The sequence below is a fragment of the Rhagoletis pomonella genome, unplaced genomic scaffold, assembly GCF_013731165.1.
Source record: "Rhagoletis pomonella isolate Grant_MI unplaced genomic scaffold, Rhpom_1.0 Rhpom_scaffold_00003, whole genome shotgun sequence".
NCBI lineage: Eukaryota > Metazoa > Arthropoda > Insecta > Diptera > Tephritidae > Rhagoletis > Rhagoletis pomonella.
This window is the reverse complement of record NW_023458557.1, coordinates 67,934,037-67,958,576: the sequence shown is the minus strand read 5'-3', so window position 1 is coordinate 67,958,576 and position 24,540 is coordinate 67,934,037. Positions and strand designations below refer to the sequence as shown.

General features: G+C 35.9%; 1 protein-coding gene across 1 annotated transcript in view; it reads right to left on the bottom strand.

Moving 5' to 3' along the window:
- LOC118735400 (metal transporter CNNM4) overlaps positions 1-22,758 on the bottom strand; it is a gene marked incomplete at its 3' end in the record, with an annotated part of 111,337 nt that extends 88,579 nt beyond the window's left edge. The window contains 1 exon segment of the mRNA XM_036465122.1: positions 22,137-22,758. Coding sequence (XP_036321015.1) covers positions 22,137-22,630 — 494 coding nt within the window.
- Between the last annotated feature and the right edge of the window lie 1,782 nt (positions 22,759-24,540).

Here is a 24,540-nt window from a genome sequence, read left to right as displayed (position 1 = left end):
TAACCTTCAAAGTTTTACTTTTGAATATGGTTACCTCTTAAGAAAACTACTATATTCAATTTAATAAGCGAAACCATCAGTTCTGCACCTCTGCCTCTAGATGTTCAATATTGTAATATTTTTTGGGTACAGTTGCAAACTTTTTAAAAACAATAATGTTTTATTTTTTTTAAGACGGTTGCCACCTGTACAAAAATTATAAGATGTGGGCTGTTTTACTTTCTTGACCAGAGTTGTCGCCTGTCTAAAAAATTATAACATCCACACCGTTCGTTGCATTAAAAACATGAGATGTGAAAAAAAGGACTTGGCCATTAGCTGTACAATACGGCTTTATTTTTTTTTGAATAGGGTTGCCAGCTGCTTATCCAAATGCGTATATGTACTTACATATGTACACATGCAGCGCGTGGCGAATCCTCGTGCATACGAGCCCGGCTAGTAGTATCTAAAAATTAAAAAAAAAAATAAACTAAAAGAAGAAACAAAATGAGTTTAAAAAAGAAAAAAATCAAATAATACTATGTCTCTTTTGAGAAATTTACCTATTGAGATTAGTAAATCTAGTTACTAAATCACAACCATCTCCATTTCCACAACGAGATATGTTCGGCTTTCAAATTTTTAAATATTTGACGTTTGCTTATGTATGATTTTATAAATACAGTAGCGGACATTGAAATACAGACAGATAAAAGGAAGATACCAAGAGTGGAATTTCATTATGTGAATTCTTATTATTCTTGGCTTCTTATTCGTGATAAATATGTATAATATATAGTTGGGAAAATGTAACGAATGGTAGCATATTCCGAATCATTTTCCCGAATTTAAGAAAAAATATCAAAACAGTCAAGAACAACTTTTGCGGAATTACAGGACAATTACCGAATTTTATAAATTTTATGTCACAGGGCGTAAGAGATTTATAGAAAGCGAAGAACACTCTGCATGATATTATCATAAATCATTTTTTCTGAATTTGTAGTTTTCAATATAATATCTTCTTAATTTATTACAACCAAAGTTATGTAAATATTTATAATTTACCTTTAAAACTAACCATAATACGAAAACACGCATAAAAACACGAAAATTCATGTTTTTTTAATAGGCTAGATTTGAGTATTCGCAACTTTATAATGTCATTTGACTTATAGGATGTAAATTTGTGGTTGCCTCACCCAACAAATTGTATTTATTGATCAATATCATTGAAGGTTTAATGAAGACTTAACTTAAATCTACTGGCTTTCGAGATTTAATTTTATATGGTAAATCTCAAAAGATTTAACGTTAAATCTCGTCTGAGAGCTAAATCTTCATTAAATCTCACAATGGAGACGGTATAAGTTCCTAAAAATTCAATGAACTTAAAAAAAAATCTTTTTAAAAGAATAACATCTAAAAATTAAAAGAAAACTTAATGGAGATAGAAAAAAATAAAATTAAAAAAGAAAAACAAATACATAAAAAAATGCCTAAAAATTTTATAAAATTAAAAAAAAATATATATACATATCGTCAAGGTTTTTGCAAAACCGCCCATCGACGAATTGCAAAACCGGCACTCAAATTTTACAGGAGAGCGAAAAAACGGGTTTTCTTTGAAGGCATTGCCTTGATATGCGCTATTTTGTCTAGCCATTATTTTTAAAATCTATTGTTTTAATAACGATTTTTCGATTTTTATGCATAAAAGTCGATGCCTGGAGTTCAGGGTTACCAAATCTCATTTTTGCCTCAACGGCGATATAGGCGGTTTTGCAACATCGACGATATGATGTATGTAAATACATATATTTCTTTTTAAAATCTGAAAATGAAAAGAAGATTTAATTAAAATAGGAAAAAATGTAGATAAAAAAATAAAAAATAAAAATTGCGCCGCCCGAGACTCGAACTCGGATCTCTCGAATGGCTAGCCTATGCTTTGTTCACTCAGCCATTGAGACTGCTGAAGCAATGCGAGCTGAATGATATACAAGTGCTTTCTCCCAAAATAGATTTTCATCACGAGTGGTGAAATAAAGGGCTTCTGAAACTTTTGTGGTAGGCTAACAAAAGTCTATCATTTGTCTTCCGAAGGGCTTTTTACTATTTTAGCCAACATTGCCGTGTTAGAGTGTGTTGATACAGGACATCCCTAGTTTACACCTCCCATTAAAAAAATCCCAAAAGCATTTTTAGCCTATAGAGTAAATACCTATTTAAAGTTGGTGACCCTGTATACAGAAAAAACATAAAACTTACCTAGCGCTGCCGTTTTTGCTATTTTTGTGGTTTTTAATTACTAATTTTTTGCATGAACCGCACTTTTCTTTGTTAAACTAACACCATGTCGAAAACGCGTTTTCGTTGCTAAAACTGGTTTTTGGCCTAAAACTTGTGTTTTCGTCCATGTAAGATTTGTCCAATAAAAAACAGTTTTTTCCTGAAATCTACTTGAAAACTCACGTTCCACTCATTCCAGTCGGTATCTGCACTAGCTTATGCGATATGCTTATCGAAGTGGAAGCCATATTTTAATAATAATAATAGATTGGCGCTTATATGTTAGTGTTTGGCCGAGCTTCTCGTCCGATTTGTTGCGTGCGCCTTGATGTTGACACACAAAGGGGAGGCACCTACAGTTTCACGCCAACTCCGAACGGCGATTGTATTATTATGAGAAGCCTTTTTCATGGCAGAAATACAATCGGAGGTTTGCCATTGCCTGGCGAGGAAAGTCAAACTTTATCATCTTTAATATGCCAATTGGGATTTGTTGTTAATTGGCTGGCCAAATAAAAATAAAAACAAAAGGAAGAGGTTGTTAATTAGGGGAAAATGAAAGAAATAGATTTTGGTTTTGTAAGGATGTAAGAAATGTCAACGAAAACACAAACAGCCGTTGCGAACAGCCTTCTGCCCATAATCCCAAAACTCGCTTTCAAAGTGTTTTCGTTGTTGGTCCGAACATGGCGTACTTAACTGAATGAATAAACTATACTAATAAACTGTTAAAGTGCATAAATACATATTCCTTCCCTATAAAAACTGAGTGATTCCTTTATATACATACATCATTGGCAACACTACACAAATGTTTCAATGAGAGTAATTGGATTCCATTTCGATCAGCTCCAATCACGTTCGAAAAAAAAAGCGGGGACGGTAATAATTATGAGTAAAATAATTTAAATCAGCTCTTAATCATTATTTTATGATTTTAATTTTTTTCGCTTAAAAATAATCAGGGACTAAAAATAACTGTTATCTCGAATTTGCAAATTGAAAAGGCTGCCTTAATTCTGAAATTTAACGAAAACGTTGTTTCATAACAGTTAATAGATGAGAAATATTTTTTCCGTTGCTGATATGAGTTATTTGCCAATGTTTATTTTTTACGTTGCTCGATAACGGTTATTGCCCAACGTTTATTTTTTACGTTGCTTGAAAACAGTTATTGCCCGACGAATATTTGTACGTTATCTGATAATAGTTATTTCACTCTCTCACTTTTATTTCATCGTCTTTATGTTATTCTCCATCTCCATCTTCATCAATATCCTAATCTTACAACGTTTATCAGACAACGTAAAAAATAAACGTTGTAAAATAACTCTTATCCAGCAACGTAAAAAATAAACGTTGGGAAATAACTCTTACCGGCAACGGAAAAAATATTTCTCCTGCATAACAGTTATCAGGCAACGTAAAAAATAAACGTTGGGTTATAACTCTTTTCGGCGAAATAAAAAATATTTCTCATCTAATAACTGTTATGGAGCAACGTTTTTGCTATAAAACTTATAACTGTTATGTCCCTGAAAATAATAATTATTCTTGAGTTTTATTTTTTTGGAAATAATTATAATTTGACTTTTATTTTTACGATCACAAATAATGATCATTCTATGATTTTTATTTTTTCGCTCAGAGATAATCATTATTTTTGAGTTTTGTTTATTGTTTTTTTATTTATAAAATTGAAAAGGCCATTCAAACGCTACCTACTAAAATTTTGACCTAAAAAGTTTGGGACTTTTCTACCTCTGAAAAGCTTTTGCTTGTATAGCGTTTGAGTTTTTTAAATAATCATTATTCTTATGTGAAAAAATAAAACTCAATAAAAATTACATACTGTCCTTGAGCGAAAAATAAAAATCATAAAATAATCATTATTTTTGATAGAGAAAATAAAAACCAATTAAAAATAAGTTCCAATAAAAATAATCGATGCTGGAAGAAATCGGCAAAAATTAAATCTATCTCCCATGATCGTTTCATATATTTGGTCAAATAACGTATTTTACTTAATTTTTATAAGAAAACAAAATACAGCGATCTTGCCAAACTATTATTGTAATTTTTAAAGCATACATCGTTACCTGAAGGTGAAAAAATGAAAAGTCCATTTTTTTGAAATTGTTCAGGAGGGGCGAAAAATAGATGTAGTTTTGCACTATCTGTCATTCTGCGTCAAAAACTGAATTAAAAAAAATTTGAACTTGGCCCCATTTCACCTTTAGGTAGCGTCATACATTTTTCGTAACGGATCCAATGGCTGCATTTTTTTGTATATGAGCAACAAAAGAACGCTCAACTCGGGTAAAATTTCCTTTATGCTACTTAAGCAACCCTGTTGGCAAGAAACATGTGATTAGTTTAACGGGACTTAGACACAAAAAACAATAGAAATTAGTAATTATGCGAGGTATTTGCGTAATATATATACTTATTTAAAATATAAATCATGTACAGTCGTGTCTCTATACAGCGAACGCCCGCTATAGTGAACACCTCGATATAGTGAACACCGAAATATTTACACAGAGTACTCTAAATAGTGAACAATCGAAAGCCCCTAAATAGTGAACAAAATTTTAAAAGCAACAGCAAGCATAAATTGACAAAAAAATACCAAATTTAACCGGAAATGAAAGCGGTTATTCCCTGAAATTTACCATTTTATGTTTATTACTAGAAAAGCTGCTACTATTTGATGCTAATGTTTATTTGGTTCTTGTCGAGTTCCAACCGCTTGTGAGTGAATGTGCGCTGTTTTATGTGCTTTTTTAGTTTTTGTGTGCTAATAAATTTAGCATTGAAATAATTTTTAAGTGTTATCATGTCTGCGAGGAAATTCCTTTCGTTGAAGCAAAAATCTTAAATTGTTGAAAAAATCGGAAATTTATGGTGTAACTGCAGACATCTTCATAGAATGGTTTCACCATTGCTTCGTCCCTCAAGTACATGAGTAATACATTTAAAATTCCTAACAGCTTTACCGAGTATTTTTTCGTTTTTAATTGTTATTAGGTTCAAAATTCTTAGCTACAAAAGGGTTTACCAACTAAAGCTATCCTATTGCTTGATAACGCCCCTAGCCATCCGCCAGAAGATGAACTTAAAACTGCTGATGGCTCAATATTCGTGGTTTACATGCCTCCAAATTTAACGCCTTTTATTCAGCCTGTGGATTAAAATGTGAATCGCTTAACTAAGCTGTACTACAAAAAAAACATCTGCTGTTATTAGCTGTAGGAAAAGATGACATCACACAATTTTTAAAAACTTTAACTTTTAAAGATGATGTATCATTTTTAATGCTTGCTTGGAATCGAAATGTGAGCTGAGCTTACTTCGCCAAAAAATATTGCAGGAAAAATATAAAGAAATCGATGATATACAGGGTCTGCTGCAAGTTGTAATACCGGAGGTAATTTTATTGACCCTATTGACATTCACCTGTCCATTTCGTTTTTATGTACTTTAATTATTTTAGGAAACCTACACTGAAAATGATATCTAAAATTAAAATACAATCGAAGACGACGAACCAATTGATTTAGAGAAAGATGCCGAGGATACTGCAGAAGCTGGTGATGATGGCCAAGGCGAAGGACAGATCGGAAATCCTATAAAAGCCACTGAAACTATTAAAAACTGACTATGCTGGCATAATAGTATTGAGAACTCTACGGGAAAAAGCGGTCCAAAAGTCAATTTCCTCATGCATGAAGCAAACATCTATTCGCGAATTCTTTCAATAAACATTCATATGTCCATTTATATTTTCCTAAATATACATTTATTCCAAAGATCTGTTGCACTTACAAACACAAACATGAATTTTGAGCAAACAAAAACAAGTTTTTGAACAAAATAAGTCAACCTTAATATAGTGAACAACCTGGATGCTATGAACAGGCCATGCAAAAATTAGTTCACTATATCCAGACACGACTGTATATGCGAAAACAAAAATTTTCCTCTCCACTTTCCCGTTAACAATTCACAATAGAGCAGTTTTTTCACTTACCAACACTATCCTTCCGGCCGCGTATTTTTTAACCGACCTTGCTGAAATCGGATAAATAGCCGAGTTTGTGTTGTTGCTTTGCATGTATTTCGTCATTTAAGCGAGTGTTCTTTTGTAGCTCATTTGCAAAAGAATGCATCTAATATCCAGATTTATTCAAAAGCTATCAAGTAGCTAACATTGTTTTTCAATACTTTGTAAAGAAAAACAAAATGACGAAAAAATGTATGCCAATGTATCTAATGGTAAAAGCGTTTCTTTTTCACTTATGTGCATTATTTCGGAAAAGAATTACATTTGCAGTCCGGAGTTGCGATAGGTCGTTCATACAATTTTGTTCGCAAAGCTGTAATTTCGCCAAAAATGACACTTTGCGATGTTTCAAGAATCGCACTAATTAACATTTTTATGAACGTAAATTGTTGTCATTTAATGCCTAGTGGAAATTCGTCATTAAGGAAATGTTAAAATTTTTTTGATCACAAATGAGTATGTAAAACAATACTTCCAAATTAACCACTATTTTAAAAAGTGTATAATAAATACAACGGAGCTTACGTATATACATACACATGTAGATTTTTTTGCAATACGGACGCTTTTTAGTTTTTTTTGTTTTCGTTGACTCTATATTTACTCTTTTTAGAAAAGATTTGATGCAAAACTGCATACGTACTGAAATTTTTTCTAAAAAGAGTAAACAAGGAGTGCAAAATTTTTATTAAAATTTCCACAAAATTTGAAATTCCGATTTTTGGATTGTTGTTGTAGTATTAGCCATAATGTTATGTTATGCGTTATTTCCAAGAGGTTTCCAGGAGCCCTTTAGTCGGAGGAGAAAGAGAGGCAGGTATTGAAATTTTTGGTCTTTGCTCTCTCAAGGTAGAAGGGGGGTGGAGAGTCAAGCCCCATTATTTTTTTTTACCAGCCTCCAATTCAAATTTCTTAAAAATTTTATAGATTTTCTGAGGTATAACGTAGATCAATACGTATCAATTGAGAAAAAATCGAATGTCGATTCTCGAATTTTTTTAATCGATTCACGGATCGAAACGGAACTAAAAAATCGAATCAGAAGGGCTCGATTAATCGATCTTCGATTTAATCGATTTATAAACGGCATCTTTAGTACGAACACAGATACGTGAGTAAGTATAGTTAAATTAAAAAGTTGAGAATTCAATATATCTCAATTTGAAAGTAAAGAAAAATTCCATATTTGAGATGCATTTGGGAACTAATGTTTGAGACTTCAGAAAGACTGATTCTCAAATGCATCTCTAATTGAGATTGAACAAAAATGTTTATTGGGTTTTATTTATAAGGCTATTCCTAGTTTTTATATAAAATTAGTGTCTCCATTTGTTTCTTCACTAATGTCATTTTGCAAATCTATACCTGCTGTAAATATGTGTACAAACCCTGCAGCAAAATTTAGAGACAGTCTGGCAAAGCGCTAGCTCCGCCCTACAAATTTCAGAACTGTCTCTGAACTACTGCAAAGGGGATGCAGGGCTGGCCGGTTGACACTCATATGTTGCTAGTAGCGCTGTCACCAATGTTACTCATCCCAGTCATGTGAAAGCTGACAAAAGAGGCACAAATGTACTATACTATATTTTTTAGACCCTAAAACTAATAGCAAACTGTTTTCGTTTATTTAGTATGTATGTAATTCTCTAGTTTATGGGGCAACTGCTAAAATATTTCCAAAAAAGTCGTTATTGGTAACATTAATGTCATTTTCATACATATATACGTACGTATAAAATTTTATGCAAAATATAACCATAAATTCAGTTAGGCTACACTTAACAGCAAAAGTATGCGTACACCATTTTTTTAAATATTCACTATATATTGAGAGTTGAAATTTGTTTGTTATTATTTTGTAAAAATTTTGATCATGCTTAAAACAAAATCATATAAACCGTGTTTTCAAACTTCATACAAATCAAAGGAAAGTTTAATGATTTTTAATCAAAATTTTCGATCTATTAATCATTAAAAAAAAAAAGTGGTAAACAATCTCGCTTTGAAATGGGGGTGCTATTGATATGACCGATACTGTACATACGTAAATATATCACTGATCACCCGAAATGTGTAGTTATGCAGTGATTTTTTTTTTAATTTCCAATGTTTTTCATTTTAAATATTTTTCGTTAAGTTTTTATTTAAGTATGTCTCATATTCCATAAACCAATTAAATTTAAATTCCTAACTGTGCTGCAAACTGTAAAACGGTCTTCAAGTTTCAAACTTTTTAATCAGAGTTTTTTTTTATAAATATTTCGAGTATTCAGTCTTGTAGCGCATCAAATTTTGGTGTAGTAAAGTTTAGCCTTGCATGTTAAACGAAAATAATTAAATAGGAGAATACCTTCAAGAGCGTGCGTAAAGAGTTATGAAAAATCAGCGCGATAAATTGTACTAAAATTTAATGGGCTATAGAACTGCATACTTATAACTCCGATTTAAAATATTGAAATTTTTATAACAGTTTCTAGAATTCTACTAAATTTCCAACACAGTTAGAAACGTGAATTTATATGTTTAATAAACATTGTTTATGTTATAATACTTATGAGCCATCATTAAATAAAAAATTTACGAAAACTATTTAGCATGAAAACCATTGTGAATATTCAAAATTCTATGTATTCTTATTAGATGCCGGAGAGTCTATGTATTACATTTTAATACATTTAATACAATTTGACGCTGAGTTATCACAAATTACCATTCAATATATCACAGTTTTTCTAGTTTTATCACACAACTTCGTTTAGATTTGTAGTATCACAGAAATAGCCATAAGTAACAAGTATAAATTATTTTTAAGAATAACGGTTTTAGAAAATGAAGAAATAACTGACACTAATTTTAAGCACAATCCTCAAAAAGTAAATTAGTGGTAAAAAATAGCTCTTTAATCAAAAAATGAAGTATTTTTTTACAAAAATGTGCGTACTTATTTAATTACAGTATTTAAAAAAAGGCTCTATACTATACTTCTTAGAACCAGCTCAAAACTAACCACATTTGTTCTAGCCCAGAGGTGACCCTTTTTGAACTATCTAGGAACTGTTGTTATATGCACTGTCTCAGAACCATCTAAGCCAGAGTCAGTTCAGAACAAGTTCAAAAGTTCTGCAGAGAGCGACAATTGTCACTTCGTAGGACATTTCCACTTTAAAAAAGACAGTTGAAAGCATTGAGTTGGGGCTAGATGAAGAACCAGTGCCGTCCCTTTTCAGGCTAGCTCGGCGCAAGTTCTGAACCAGTTTGATTTGCTGCAGGGAGTGTTTGTTCATTTTTACATATACATATGTAAATCCATACGTACATACATATATGCATATAAAATAGAGTCCGAGGTCTTAGAAACCAAAAGCACAGTTGCCAACTTGGTGCTTTTTGAAAATTAAAACGCAAAAAAAATTGAGTTAGTGCCTAGTGCCCTTTTTAGTGCTTTTTTTCTGAACCCAAATTTATCATAGATAGTAAAAACATAAAATTATTTGAAATATTTAAAGCTGTGGCGGCACTGAATTTACAAGAATCTACACATTTAAATGTACTAAAATGCAACCACGATTGATAAAAAGCTGAAGTTGCAAACACACGTTCTTGTTAAATTGTATTCGCGTTGAAAATGCTGAAACGGTGGTAAGTTGAGTATTTCTTTTATATTGATTGATTACACAGTTTGACAAATTTTGAATTTTTTACCACCTAAGTAAAACACATCATATCTTGTAGATATTTTGGTGCTGAATCCAAATACGGCCACAGAATTGCTCTAGCACGTGAGATATCCTAACCTCAAAGTGCCAAAACCGGTTTTTGGAGATATTTGAGATTATATTATGAAAACACCAAATTTGTTTCTACTTAGGGCATCATTTAGTATTACTCTTCCCCTTTAAAACTCATTTTGGTTTGTTGCGATTCGATTTTTCTTTCTCGAGATATGTATACCGGTTTTAATGTGCCGTACTTCGGTATTACTTCGTAAGCATAAGTAATCATGGCATGTTCAATCGTTATGGAATCGAAAAAAAATTTGTGTATTGATTTATACTTGTAAAAATTGTCTATTTTTTTACTTTTGTTAAACACAAACTGTTATGAATAAAAGTACCATTTGATTCAGAAAAATTTAGTGCTTTTAGTGTGGTAAAACGCTATTTTTCCCAAGTTTTGGTGCATTATGGAATTCAAAAGTTGGCAACACTGACCAAAAGATTACGCTTACCCAACCTCGCCTGTGGAATATGGATGTATGCATGTACATATGTATTTTATATATGCTGAAGAGAGCCCGGAATTTCAGAAACCGAAGAACTCTTACTATGTTGCGAATCCGATAACACAACTCGTAAAATAAAGAGCGAGGATTTAACGCGCAGAAGTAGCAAATGAAGTGAAACAAAAGCAATGAGTCAATGTGAAGTCATGTATACTTTTTGTGTTGATTTCGGCCAACAACGACACCAACACCCGAATGGTCGGTTGTGTTGACGCAGAATGCCGGCTCAAACCAGTTTAAGCTTTCTGCAACTTGAGCGCGCAACTGAGACAGTAGGGTACACATGGGTTAAATATTTAATTGAATTATAATTTTGAAACTCACATATGTATACATATACATCCATATGTTTGATCGAAAAGCAATTAAATGATTTTATTATTTTTATGAAATTTTAGGTCCTAAAATCGAGCAAATATAATTAATTGCGAACTTGATTTGTTTTTATTGCTTTATTTTGCAAATCTTGGGCCGTATGCACAAAAACTAAGCAATTGCTTTTTCCTAAAATTTCATACCTTTCAATTACATTTATTTGAGAAAATTTAGTACAAGGCTGAAATTTTAACAAAAAGCTTTCGCTTAGATTTTATGTATACGACCCAATAATTGTTTAAACCAAAGCTCTTCAATGTTTTACGATAAAATTAAAGATGGATGGCGAAAACAAAAACAAATTTTCCAACGAAACTAAGTTAATCAAGTAGAAGTGAAGTTAGTCAGCAGAGCAAGTAAACGTCTAATGATTACCTTTTGTTATATGTATGTAGTGGCTTATAAATTTTGTAAAAAATACATGCATACATACATATGTACATATGTATAAATTCCATAATTTTTACTTTAGAACTTCAAAAGTGAATGGGGTCTTATTTCACACCTTTTATAAGCTCCATCAAGGCCGATACTTTTAAAGAGGTTTTCGGCTGTTCTTAGTGATTGTATTTACTTTTAAGTTTAGTTTTAAAGTTTATATACAGCGAGTTCTTTGCAACACGGGCAAATTTTTTTTATATATTTGATTTATCGCTAATTTTTTATAAATGTATGATTAATTCTACAACAAAAACCCCAAACATCAGAGTCCTAAACCTTGTGCAAAATCAAAGAAAATTCTGCAAATTTTCAATAGAATATTGCAGTTTTTAATTAAATTTTACGCATTTTTTTAGACCATTCAATTGTAGTACAATAAAATGCAAGTCTGAGGTAGCTAGGCCTTACAATTGATTTGTGAATTGGCAGGTCCCTGAAACTCGCACTCTTGTGATTCAAACACTTTTCTGGTGGCAAAATCAAAGCTTTTTTAAAAGTATTTAATTGACTGGTAATCGTTTCAAAAGTTCTTCGATTGCAAATACAGGTAGAAGCCAAAATGACGTTGCTCTCATGAGAACCAAACCTTTAAACTTCAACTTGGTTTTCTTTTATTTCCTATATTTCGTTACGCTTTAAATGGCATGTCGTTTTTTTTTAATGTTCGTTAAAATCAATTTTTAATTAACATTTGAATTTTTGTAGTGTTGTGCGGTTTATACTTAGTGTATGTGTTAAAAATGCAACACCTAAAACGTTGTTTTTATGTGGTATTAAATATAAATCAGATACATTTTAAAGCAGCAGATTTTATAAATGCACCGGGAGGTACAGGAAAGGCACGTTTGATGCCAAGTGCTGTTACTATGACTCTTATGCCGGAAAGTTCCTCCAACAACACTGCAACTCATAAATCAAAGACAGAAAACAACAAACAAATTAACAAATTTTAACTAAAGAAAATAAATAAATAAAATTAAACTTCAAATTTACTTAAAAACGTCAACCCGTAAAATGTAATTTTTTTATTTTTTTTCTTACACACCATGATTCAATAATAAAAAGGTTCTCACACATAAAATCGGCTCCTTTAAAGCGCAAACAGTCAAACGCTACGTCGTGGACTAACTGAGCTTTTACTTGTGCAGAATGTTGCTCACTCTACAGTTTCTAGTTATATTAGTAGTAAAACCAAAAATTCTTCATACTAAATATTCGTTGGCATCACCTTCGTTTGCGAAAATTTCTGAAACGAGTCTAGAATAGGGACCGTTTAGCTATAAAATTACCAAAAGTGCCGATTGATAGAACTTTTTACGCTGATTTCAACGATACCAAATTTATTTGGCGCAGGTAATAAACAATGAAGATATAAGAGGTTTATTTGCTTTGTTTACTTATATTTTTTATTATCACTTAATTCTTAAAACCCAAAAGTAGATCATGATAAAATATGTATATCGAATTAAAGATAATAGCTTGTACTTTCTAAATAATATAAATTTCTTCACCATTAATCATGCAGTTTTTTTTCACAAAAGGTTATTTCATGAAAAAATAACATATGTTCGTTTTTTAGTGGTTTTGGTATAAATATATAAAAAATTATTTTAATTATGTGTAATGAGCGTAAAAAGTTCTATTGATCTGCATTTTTTGTTTTTGCATAGCTGAACGGTCGGTATTCTAGATTTGTTCCAGGAAATGACGAATAACTTGAATTAAAAATCCATTATTTTACGTATTGCTTAGTATTTTCATTAAAACACCAAATATATTGCAAATTCACATATAATTAAAAATACACATTTTACTTCTAATTGTATACTTTGCGCACTTTCTTAGTACCTTTCTACTACCGTTTTCGCATAAGGCGATCACATTCTTCCCCTTTCTCCTACTTCCAAAATACAAATCTAGATAAAGGAGAGTCAAATTTTAACTGTCATAAATTACAGAACCTTTTGTTATTGAATCATGCTTACACACGCTCATTTTTATTTTTACTCTCCCGAAAACTTTGATTTTTGTAGGTTTGACGTCAAATTGGCTTCTACCTGTTTTTATTGTACCATGCTTCGATTGGGGTGATTAAAAATTTTCGAGTCTTTTAATATGCTTGTTAAGTCAAGTTTATCACGCAGTTCCTTAGCCTCTTCTATAAAATCATCGTGGAAAACTAAGTGTTGTATACTTTTATAATTTGAAAAAAATTATTTGAAGGGAAAAAGTCGCCAATGGCGATTTCCTAGATTTTTAATTTAAAAAGAAAAAATCCCAAAATTGGCGCCAAATCGCCAAGTCCCTCCCCTCCAAAAATTTCGGCTCTCTTGAACTCTCCACTGACGATGTTATGAATGGTATACGACAACTTAAACTATCGATGCAAACGGATGTTGACGGTCTTTCATCAGTTTTATTCAAAAACTGTTCTGCCCTCGTCTATCCTTTAAAATTAATTTCTAATAAGTCACTTGTACCTGGCCCTTTGATTGATGTGTGGAAATTAGCTACAATCACACTATAACTATAGGCCAATATCGAAATTGTCCACTATCTCCTAACTCTTTGAGTGCATCATGAAGAATAAGCTCTATTTTTCTGTTAGGCATCTTATTTTCCCTAATCAACATGGGTTCGTGACTGGACGTTCTACTACTTCGAACCTAGCAGATTTCAGTGAGTACTGTATTTCTTCATTACAAAAGGGTATTCATTCAGGTCGACTCAATTTACACCGATTTCTCAAAAGAATTCGACAAAGTGTCCCATAATATACTTATCCACAAGTTATCTCTGTTTGGTTTTCATTCGTGTATTATTAACTGGTTTAAGTCCAATCTGTGTAATAGGCAATGTGTTGTCATGCTATATAATGTCTCGTCGGCTACATCTGGTGTCCCTCAAGGGGGCATTCTGGGTCCACTTCTCTTCCTATTATTCATTAATGACATTGGCAATTGCTTGTCATTTGTCAATTACATGTTATATGCTGATGATCTTAAGATATATCACACCATCGCTAATGTAGTAGGTGATATGCACAAGCTCCAGCGGGATATTGACTGTCTGTATACTTGGCGCGTAAACAATCGTTTAAGCCTCAATATTTCGAAGTGTTTTCAGATTTCTTTCTCAAGTCATCTAATACGTATAGTTATTCATATAACATTTCGGTGATTGCCTTGAATGTTGTTGTTGAAACTAAGGATCTAGGTGTTATCTTCGACTTCAAGCTAACTTTCAAAAGACACATAAATTCAATTATTGCGAAATCTTTTTCAATGCTGGGTTTTGTTCGTCGACATGCCTCTGAATTTTCAAACCCCTATATGCTGAAGCTTTTATATACATTGAAAGCCGCTAAGTACCTAGCCCGCTTAAGTAACCAAGATTTTTGGGCACCGTGAATATTTTAATGTAATCTTAAGTACCTCCCCGCTTATTTACCCAACCCGCGTAAGAACCAAAATTTTTCGTACCCCATTTACCATTTCACTTATAATTTTCCCCTTTTAAGTGCTCCCGCAACACGTTCGGCAAAAAATTCTAAAAAATCAACGGTAATTTTTAGCCACTTGAAACTTGCACATTATTACACTAAAATTGAATGGGCTATAAACGCTTCTGAGAAAATTGAATTGAAATTTTGATGAAATTTTAATTTGGCAACATCGAGGTTTTTGTTCAAAATTTGAGAATTTAGGCTATTTAGCCTTTCACTTTGTAAATTTTCGCTTGGGAATAAATTCCATCATATAAAAAATGTAAAAATGAAGTTAATTTTTTTCTATATTTTACTTGATTATAATAAATTATAACGTTTTTATCCCTTTAGGGGGTTGAGATCAAAAATTACTTATGTATAAATGAGGCATGATTCAATTATAAAAGGTTTGATCAGGTCATGAATCACGTAGCTTTGAAACGATAGTCGTTCAAACGATACTGACAAAACGATGTTGTCAAAACACTGATTTATGCCTTTGTGTTGGTTGTTGTTGTTGTTGTAGCGGCTACAACAACCCCGCCCAGATCGGCTGATATCTCAGTCGTTGTCGTCGAGATCCACTAACGGCAGCCCCAAGAAGCGTGCAGCCTCTATGGGGTCAGTCCATAGGGACGACGCCGTTAGGGTTGTGGGGTTTTCCGGGCATGCGAAGAGTTGTTTCGAGTCGTGTGGCGTGTGGGGTCTCTCCGCATGCCGGACATTCGTTCGGCACATCCGCATTTAACCTAGACAGGTAGGAATTTAGCCTGCTGCAGTAGCCAGAGCGAAGTTGGGCTATTGTTGTTCTTCTGGTCTCCCGAGGCAGATGGAGCTCCGTCATGTAGATGTCCGGTGTTTGTGTGCCTAGAACGGCATTCACAGGTCTTGAGTCTACATAACTCGAGACTGCGTCCCTGTGAATGCCGTTCAGGGCCTGTCTATGAGCTGACGGGTCCAGAGGTTGCTTAATGAACCTCTGGACTTCGTCCGTCAGTTCATATAGATGCCTCATGTCAGGAGGCGAGGGCTCCTCTGCAAGCAGCTGTCTATTTGGGTGGCCACATCTGTGGCTCCCAACAAGAAACTGCTTGCAGAGCATCGTGTTGTGCTCCCTAATTGGGAGCATTTTTCCCTCATCGTGGAGGTGGTGTTCTGGTGTAATCAGGAGGTATCCTGTCGCTGTCCTGAGTGCTGTATTTTGTACCGTCTGCAGCTTCGTCCACTGCGTCCTACTAGTCCCCGGTGACCACACTGGTGCTGCGTAGTTTACGACCGGCCGGCCTATAGCCTTGTATGTTGCCAGCAACGTTTCTTTGTCTTTGCCCCAAGTACTGCCGGCTAGCGACTTGAGGACCTTGTTGCGGCTGTGTACTTTATTGACAATAGCGGTTATGTGCGCAGAGAAGGAGAGCAGGCTGTCGAATGTTACTCCCGAGTATTTTAGGATTATTCACCGTCGGAATTGGTGTGTCATCGACGTGAATTCCTAGCGGTAGCCTGACCTCCTTCGTCCAGGTTGTGAACAGGGTCGCAGAGGATTTTGTAGGGGAGAGGGCTAGACACTTTGCAGTGAAGAAGCGAGAAAGGTCAGAGAGATATCCGTTTACTTTCGAACACAAGTCATCAATTCCATTCCCAGTCGCCATAATCGCGCAATCGTCGGCGTAAAAGACAATCGAGACTCCCTCTGGTGGTTGAGGGAGCTTTGAAATGTAAAAGTTAAACAGTAGTGGGGAAAGGACACCACCCTGTGGAACCCCCTGTTTTATTTTTCTAAGTTTGCTCGATTTGTCTCTAAACATTACCGACGAGTGTCGACCACTCAGATAATTTGCCGACCACCGTTTGAGCCTCTGTGGGAGAGAGGAAGCCTCTATATCTTCTAGTAGCGTGGCATGGCTGACAGTGTCAAAAGCCTTTGACAGATCCAACGCTACTAGAATCGTTCTCTCACAGGGACGTTTACAGTTAAGGCCACGAGTTATCTGAGTGTTTATGGCGTTAAGTGCTGTTGTTGTACTGTGCACTTTACGGAAGCCATGCTGATGCTTCGCTGGGGTCAAGTGGTTTGTGAAGTACGGGAGTAGCAAGGCCTCGAGTGTCTTCGCTACTGGGGAAAGGAGTGTTATCGGACGATAAGAATCTCCTATGTTGGCGGGTTGCCCCGGTTTGAGCAGTGGGACCACTCTCCCCACCTTCCAGATGTCTGGGATGATGAGAGTGGCCATGGACAAGTTGAGGACCTCCGTTAGGTACGCTACCCCCGCAGGACCCAAATTTTTCAGCATCAGCATGCATATTCCGTCGGGACCCATGGCTTTGGAGGCTTTCGCCTTCCCGATGGCTACCTGAACTTCATCGCAAGTGAAAGTAAGGGGGGCACAAGTTGTTGGCAGTTTGTGCAGCCTTCTGGTCACTTGACGCTTGGCTTTGTCCACCGGAGGATGCAGTATTAACTGCCGGCTAAAATAGCTCGCGCATCGCTCCGGGTCCGACGAAGCATGATCGCCGAAAGAAATTTCGACTCTGTCGTCGTGCTTCGTCGGATTGGACAGTGACCTCACGGTTGACCAAAGCTTACTCACACCAGAGGCGAAGTTACAAGTCTTCAGATGCTCCTCCCACTTCTTCCGCTTATGTACGTTTACAAGTTGCCGAATCTCCGCGTTGAGATCCCTGATACGGGGATCTCCGGGATCGGCCTGACGTAGGCTATCACGCTCATCGGCTAGAACAGCCGCTTCGGCAGGGAAGTTTGGACGTAGGTCCGTAATACATCCTGCCGGTATGAAGCGAGCTGCAGCAGCAGTGACAGCCCTGCGGAACTTGCGTTCACCGAGATGGACGTCGGTTGGTGTGGGAAGCGCAGTGAAGGTGTTTTCAGTAAACTCCACGTAACCTTTCCAATCAGTTTTATAGAAGTTGATACAGGTCCGGTGTTTAGCGGAGGCAAAGTCGGTTGGTTTATCTGTCGAGATGACTATGGGTAGATGGTCTGATGCTAAAGTCAGCATAGGTCGCCATGTTATGCTGTTTATCAGACCAGCGCTGACTATGGTGATGTCTGGCGAGCTGCTGCAGTTACCCATAATCCTGGTGGGTGCGTCGTCGTTCATTGTGCAGAATGTCGAATCGTCTATCTGCTCAGCCAATTCTGTTCCCCTACGATCGTTTGACAGGCTTGAATGCCAAATATCGTGATGGGCATACGGTTTTCACCTCTGAGGAGCGCACCTATATCAGGGTGATATCCTGCCGGGCAGCAGGTGACAGGGGGTATGTATATGTTAAATATTTCGAGCTCGACATCGCCTGACCGGATAGCAATGCCCTGACATTCTAGGGTGGTATCCCTGCGGTCGATGTCTACTTCGATAAGACGATGTGGTGCGTGATGAACGCTAAGCCACCACCATTATCTCGCTCGCGATCTCGACGGTGCATGTTGTACCCGGCACAATTCAAAAATGTTGAATTGCTGTGCAGCATCGTCTCTTGGACCGCAGCTATCAATATACCATGCCGACACATAAAGACGGTTATCTCCTCAATCTTGCTCTGTAGCCCGTTACAGTTAAATTGAAGGAGCTTCATGTGGTTCAGGAGACGTGTTGTGATGTGGGGTGTAAGGGATGTGTGTGTTCTTACTGCCGTTGGCTGTGTGCGCTGCTGTCATGGTTGCCGCCCTGTGGTGGTGGCGGAAGGCGTCGCAGTTGCGGTCTGCGACCGAGCAGCGCAACACGGGGCCTCGAAGTTCCTCGTCCAGTCTCGCGTGTGACGCAGACCTGAGCATGCCCTAAAAAGGCACCAGCCAAGGCAGGTGTTGCACTTGACTGATGTCACATTACGGAATATCCTGGTCTGACATACCGTGCAGATTGTAGGAGGAACCAGGAGTTGTTGGCGGCGGCGTGTGGGTGGTGGTGCGGCTGTGTGTGTTCTATGGTCTGTCGTGGCTGTGGTATGGTCTGTGGAGTTATTATGTTATTGTGCTGTGGTGACTGTGTGAGGCTGCTCTGGTGGACTGAGGTTTGCCGTGGTGGCTGCTCTGTTTGAGCAGCAGGGGGCCACATACAACGTGGTCCACTGCCGATGAGTCCGTAGTCCTGAGCAGACTCTGAGGTGACACCACCCCTCGCAAGCATTGCACTTGACAGAGGTGGAGTTGTGGTGTAGTCGTCTCTGGCATACAGTAGGTGTAGCTTTCTGGCCCTGGGTTTGACTCGATGCCAGCCCTGAGTAGGAGAAAACGTAGCGAATGTAGCCCTATGGACGAACAACTTCTGAGATACTTCGCCGACCTAAACCGGGTTAGATCGCCGAAACAACAGCCCTTGGTCGGGTAAAACCCCCCCGAGTCATTCCGGTACGTAGAACCGGCTGTCGTGGGAATGTCTTTGTGTTGGTGTTACGTGTTACTGTTACTGTTACGTGAAGCAAAACTGGAATCGAGTTGACGATATCGCACAAACGATCAAACAATTTTTGATTTCTATGAAGCAAGACAATCTCGACACGATATCGTTCAGACGATTGTCGTCATACGTGATTCATGCCCAGAAAACAGTTTTCTCGCTCCTGTAAATGAGGTACGTTTTTAAACATCTTTTAAATATTATTAAGATTTTTGCTGGCTTATGAATAATTGCTTAATTTTACCTTTTTACGCGCCAAATAAATGTAGGTTTGCAATTCGCAAAAACATCGATGTTAGCAGCTCATATAAAAACATCGATGCATCGATGTCTCTCCTGCTCTAGTAAACAGACAAAACTTTGATTTTCAGACACAAAAACTGCTTTCGAAAGCCACTTGACATGCAAGGTGTAACTGCTCCTGCATCCTCTGTTGGAAATTCTTTAATTTGGCAGACCTTTGAAAACGACTTGCACTTGCCACGTCTAACAGCTACTTAACAGCTACTTATAATTTGCTGGTGCAGTCCGAGAATGTTGAAATCATTTCTCGAAAGCGATTCCAATAATTTGAGTTGCTATTACACTTTTAATTTTTTTTATAAAGGATCACACTTTTCTTAAATTTACTTTTATTATTCAATATTAACTAATTCTATAAAAAAAAAATATGTTGTACACCATCAACTGCTGCTTACAAAGCTATATGGTCACTTTTGTTTCGCTTATTACGTCTTTATTTACCACATGTACACGTTGGCAAAGGATGACACTTGACAAAAGAAAGGTGTTCTGTGCAAACCGTGTAGAGCCCCTCTTCTTTGGCAACACAGAAAAAAACATTCTACTGACAAAGGAGAATTATCTCTTTTATGTTTGCTTGATTTTTCAAAAGCGTTTGACTCAGTTGACCTTTCCCTGCTTTGCTCCAAGCTCGAATTTTATTTCGGTTTTGGTGAATCAGCTTCATGAAGAGCTACTTAAATTGCCGGTCTCAACGAGTGAAAATTGGGTCTGTAACCTCGCAGATTAAATCCTTGAAATGTGGTGCTCCCCAAGGATCTATCTTAGGTCCTTTGCTATTTAGTATCTTTGTAAATGACATTTTCTTAACGTGTAACTTTGCAACAATGCATGCGTATGCTGACGATATTCAGCTTTATTTATCTTGTTCCTTTGATGACATAGATACGGTTGCGGCTAATTTAAACAATGATATAGACTCTATCTCCCGCTGGACCACTCAAAACTGACTCTGCCTAAATCCAAAGAAATCATATGTTTTACCCGTGCATAAGAGAAAATTTAATTATGATAACATTCCAGCTCTCCGTTTAAACAATTGTTCTTAAAAGCTGGTCAGTAAAGTTACTAACTTGGGATTTGTCATCAACTCCTCTCTTAGCTGTATAGATCATACTAACTCTGTTGTAAACAAAGTTTATGGGACTCTTAGGTACCTCAGGCAATCTGCATCTTTCACTCCAGTTAGTACTAGGCATAAACTTGCCCTACAATTAATCTTACCGATAATTACATACTCTGAGTTGGTATATAGTATGCTTGACTCTAATTCTGCTCCCAAAATTGGCATTCAATTTAATTATGTTACCCGGTATGTGTATGGATTACAGAAATTTGACCATACATCTCAGACTACCTAAAAGCCAGGAACTGCATTTTCGTCTATAAACTTATACATATGAGAACCCCACGTTATCTGTATGACAAACTTATTTTTCCAAAGTCGGAACGTTCTTCTGACTTAATTCTGCCCTCATACAACTTTAAAAACCCTGCCAGACTGTTTTTCATTAACGCTATTCGTATTTGAAATTCTATTCCTCATGCCGTTAAAACCAAACTCAACAAAAGCAACTTTAAAAGTTCCCTCCATATATATTTCTCGTCTACATAGTTGATGAACCTTCTTAATATTTAAGTTTTTATCTAGTCCATAATTTTTAGTTTGTACATCTTTTGTTTTATTTCCTGCATTAATAGTATTAATATTACCTCTAAATCTGTTAAGTTACATATATTGCTGTTGTACTTCAAAAGACTAAGTGTTATTGTACTAATTTTAAATAAAGAATAAGGGTTATAAACCCTAAGCGGCCCTACTCTAGTTCCGCAACACGGAAAGGCTCAAGTTAGTGCCTTCATCTACTCGGAAACAAGCGAAAACGCAAGTAAAAATTGTGATTTTTGCTCATTTTTGTAAGGGCTCCCTGGGGCCTCGGCAGTTGGGAGTTACGTTTTTGAAAACTGCAGTTCATGGCTCCCTAAAATGGGGTGTGGGAAGTGCAACGCCCCCTCTCCTCCGCAGCACGCACACAACGATCAGCCATAAAGGAAAGTTTCTCCGGACTTTCAGGCTGTTTACACGGGAAAGTAGTTTCGATTTGGCATTTGGGCAGCAAAAGACTTGGAAAAAGTGCTTGGATTGCCATGTCTAACCGCACTTTAGCTTCTATCGATGCCTTAAATATTAAAACCAAAGATCAAATGCCTAACGTTCTGTAAACGAACGTAATCCTAAAACTAATAGAGGAATATTAATTAATTTAAAAAAATAATTATAGCGAATTTGTCAACAAACGATAAAATAATTATATTTCATTATTGGCAATGCGCCAAGTGACATGCGCACAAGTAGCATCTCGTTTTGGTGTTTGCTTAATAGGAATGAATCTTGCAACATTAAATTAAATGGGATAACATTTATTATTTTGATTTCAATGCAACCATTCTATACATAATTGTTTACAATATAAATATACATCCACTTACTTAAGTTGTGCTGAATCTGAGTATTGCGCCACAGATGCATTGCTCTTGCTTTCGCTAGGAACATTTTCGATAATTCTAGGTACCAGATCGCCCCCTGATGTTTCTAATGATCCACTCAATAAACCACTTTTACTTTTGATTTCTGCACAGATGCCAAAAGAAAAGCATTCATATATAGCAATTATAGATAACACGAGTATAGGAAGGCTTTGCACTTTTGAATGCACACGGGAACGATTGGATGCACTGTGATTGCTACGTCGAGATTGAAGTGCATCCGGGCAACATAATAAATGATGAAGCATTGATTTTTCACTTTTTTCAAGCAGCAGTATGGATGGCAACAAGAGCGTTGGGGCTAATGGAGCGCCTGAAGATGATAAACAACGTACCGATGACTGTTTATTTGTATCACTGGACGTGTCTTTTTGCAAACAATGTTTATTTCTAGTCCGTATCTGGCTTTTGTATGACTTTTTCCTTTCTAATTGCATTTTAGTTTTCGTATTTAATAAATAACTTTTTTGTTTAATTCACTATACCACTTTGCAACCAAAAACCCAGAGAAATATTGGCCGATGCACAACACTTAACGAACAATTTTCAACTGTCAAAGTTAATGGCTTTCCATTGCTTTTTTGCTATTTATGTCACTTTTCACACCGCATGGTTGCATTTTGGATAGTGCCGAAACAGAGGATTTGGATGGCGAATTGAGCCCTCTGTGATAATATGCCCTGCCAGACTACTAAAGACACAATTGACGGTATTCACACCATCTAAAGAATTTCCAATCGTGCAGATACCTTTTGGGTACGGTCGGTTACGGTTGACTTTAGTGTACATCGACAGGTGTGTGTTTTAGCAAAACTATAACGAATTTTCACCAGACACAGATATGTTTACATAAATTCTCCCTATTTTCACTTTTTTAATACTATATTTAAGTAATTTGTTATTTAAATTTTTTGCACTTCCATTAGCATATTCTCATATAAAAAGTGCTGCTATCACTTGTACTTGCATAAGTGCACGATCTTTTTAAAGTTCACGTATGATTTGTTTACAATAAATACATTCTATTTTATTTTTAACAATATTGTTACAATTATCCTCGAAACCTTGAGGGATTTCCCAAATACCTTCCGGCTCGTATCGCTGGATTGTTAAATAAATGCTAACAATGACCAAATTGTAGTACAATTAACTTTATTATACAACAAACAATTTACAATACTTGCTAATACAGTAGAAACACTTTACAATGCTTGTGAAAGCAATAACAACGCTTTACTAAACTTGTTAACACAATTAAACTTATAGCTTGCTTATTCGCAACTCACTTCTCTGCTCACTTTATGGGCTGTTTTTGCTTACGCGTAAAAGCACATTTAGCGCATTTAGCTCTAAATGCTACTCTAAATGTACATTTATCCATACAAAATTCGTCACCTAAATGCAACTAAATGCAACTCCATTTTTGCATTTAGAATCTAAATACTAAAACCAACCCTGTGATCTTCCAAAATTTCCACGATTCGAACATGGTTTAATGAGAAGAAGTGGCAACATTGCTTTTTCGAGTATACAGTCGCTAGCTGCGTTTCAGTGATCGCCGATCGAGATTTCATTTATTATTTTACATTATTTGGATAAAGAAAAGTTACGCAAATTAAACATCTATATGATGCTGATAGAAATCTGGATTAATTTGTGATCAACTCTGTTTGTTTTGTTTCCTAATTAAGTGTGGAAATTATAATTGACAGCACCGACAAATGAATATATACACAAACAAATGTTTGGTTATAGTTAAAATAATTCAAGTTTTTGTATTGAATTTTCGGTTTAGAATTTATTTTTTCCTTTTCAGTAGGGATTTTTGGACATTATCTTTTCCGTGAGAATTTATCGTAATAGATACGGATCTGAATAAGCGACTGGAACACGGCTGTTTGTACAAAAGCATACGATTTCGAACTCGCGTCAATGTACATTTGCTAAATGCGATAGCATGAACACTCTTCGAAAACATATGTTCGAAAGTGCTAAATGTTGCATTTTAAATGCAGCAAAAACGCTGCATTACTTGTAGCTTGCTGACTTGTATCTCGTAACTAACTCAACTCCGCTGTGTCGTTGCTCTTATATACCTGCGCTCGCACTTATGGCAACTCTAGAACGTTCTGAAGTTTATCGCTCATTCTCACGGTGCAGCGAACAAAGGTGGCGCCGTCAGTGGTACCGCTACTTTGGTTTTGCCGATTTTGACAGTCGTGGTAACTTGTAAATAAACCTTTGTTTACAAATCAGCGAAAGAGAAATATGAATTATTAGTGAAAAATCAGTTTAAATTGTGTCAATTTGCAATTTGTGAGTGATTTTTGAGTTGAGGACTGCGTAA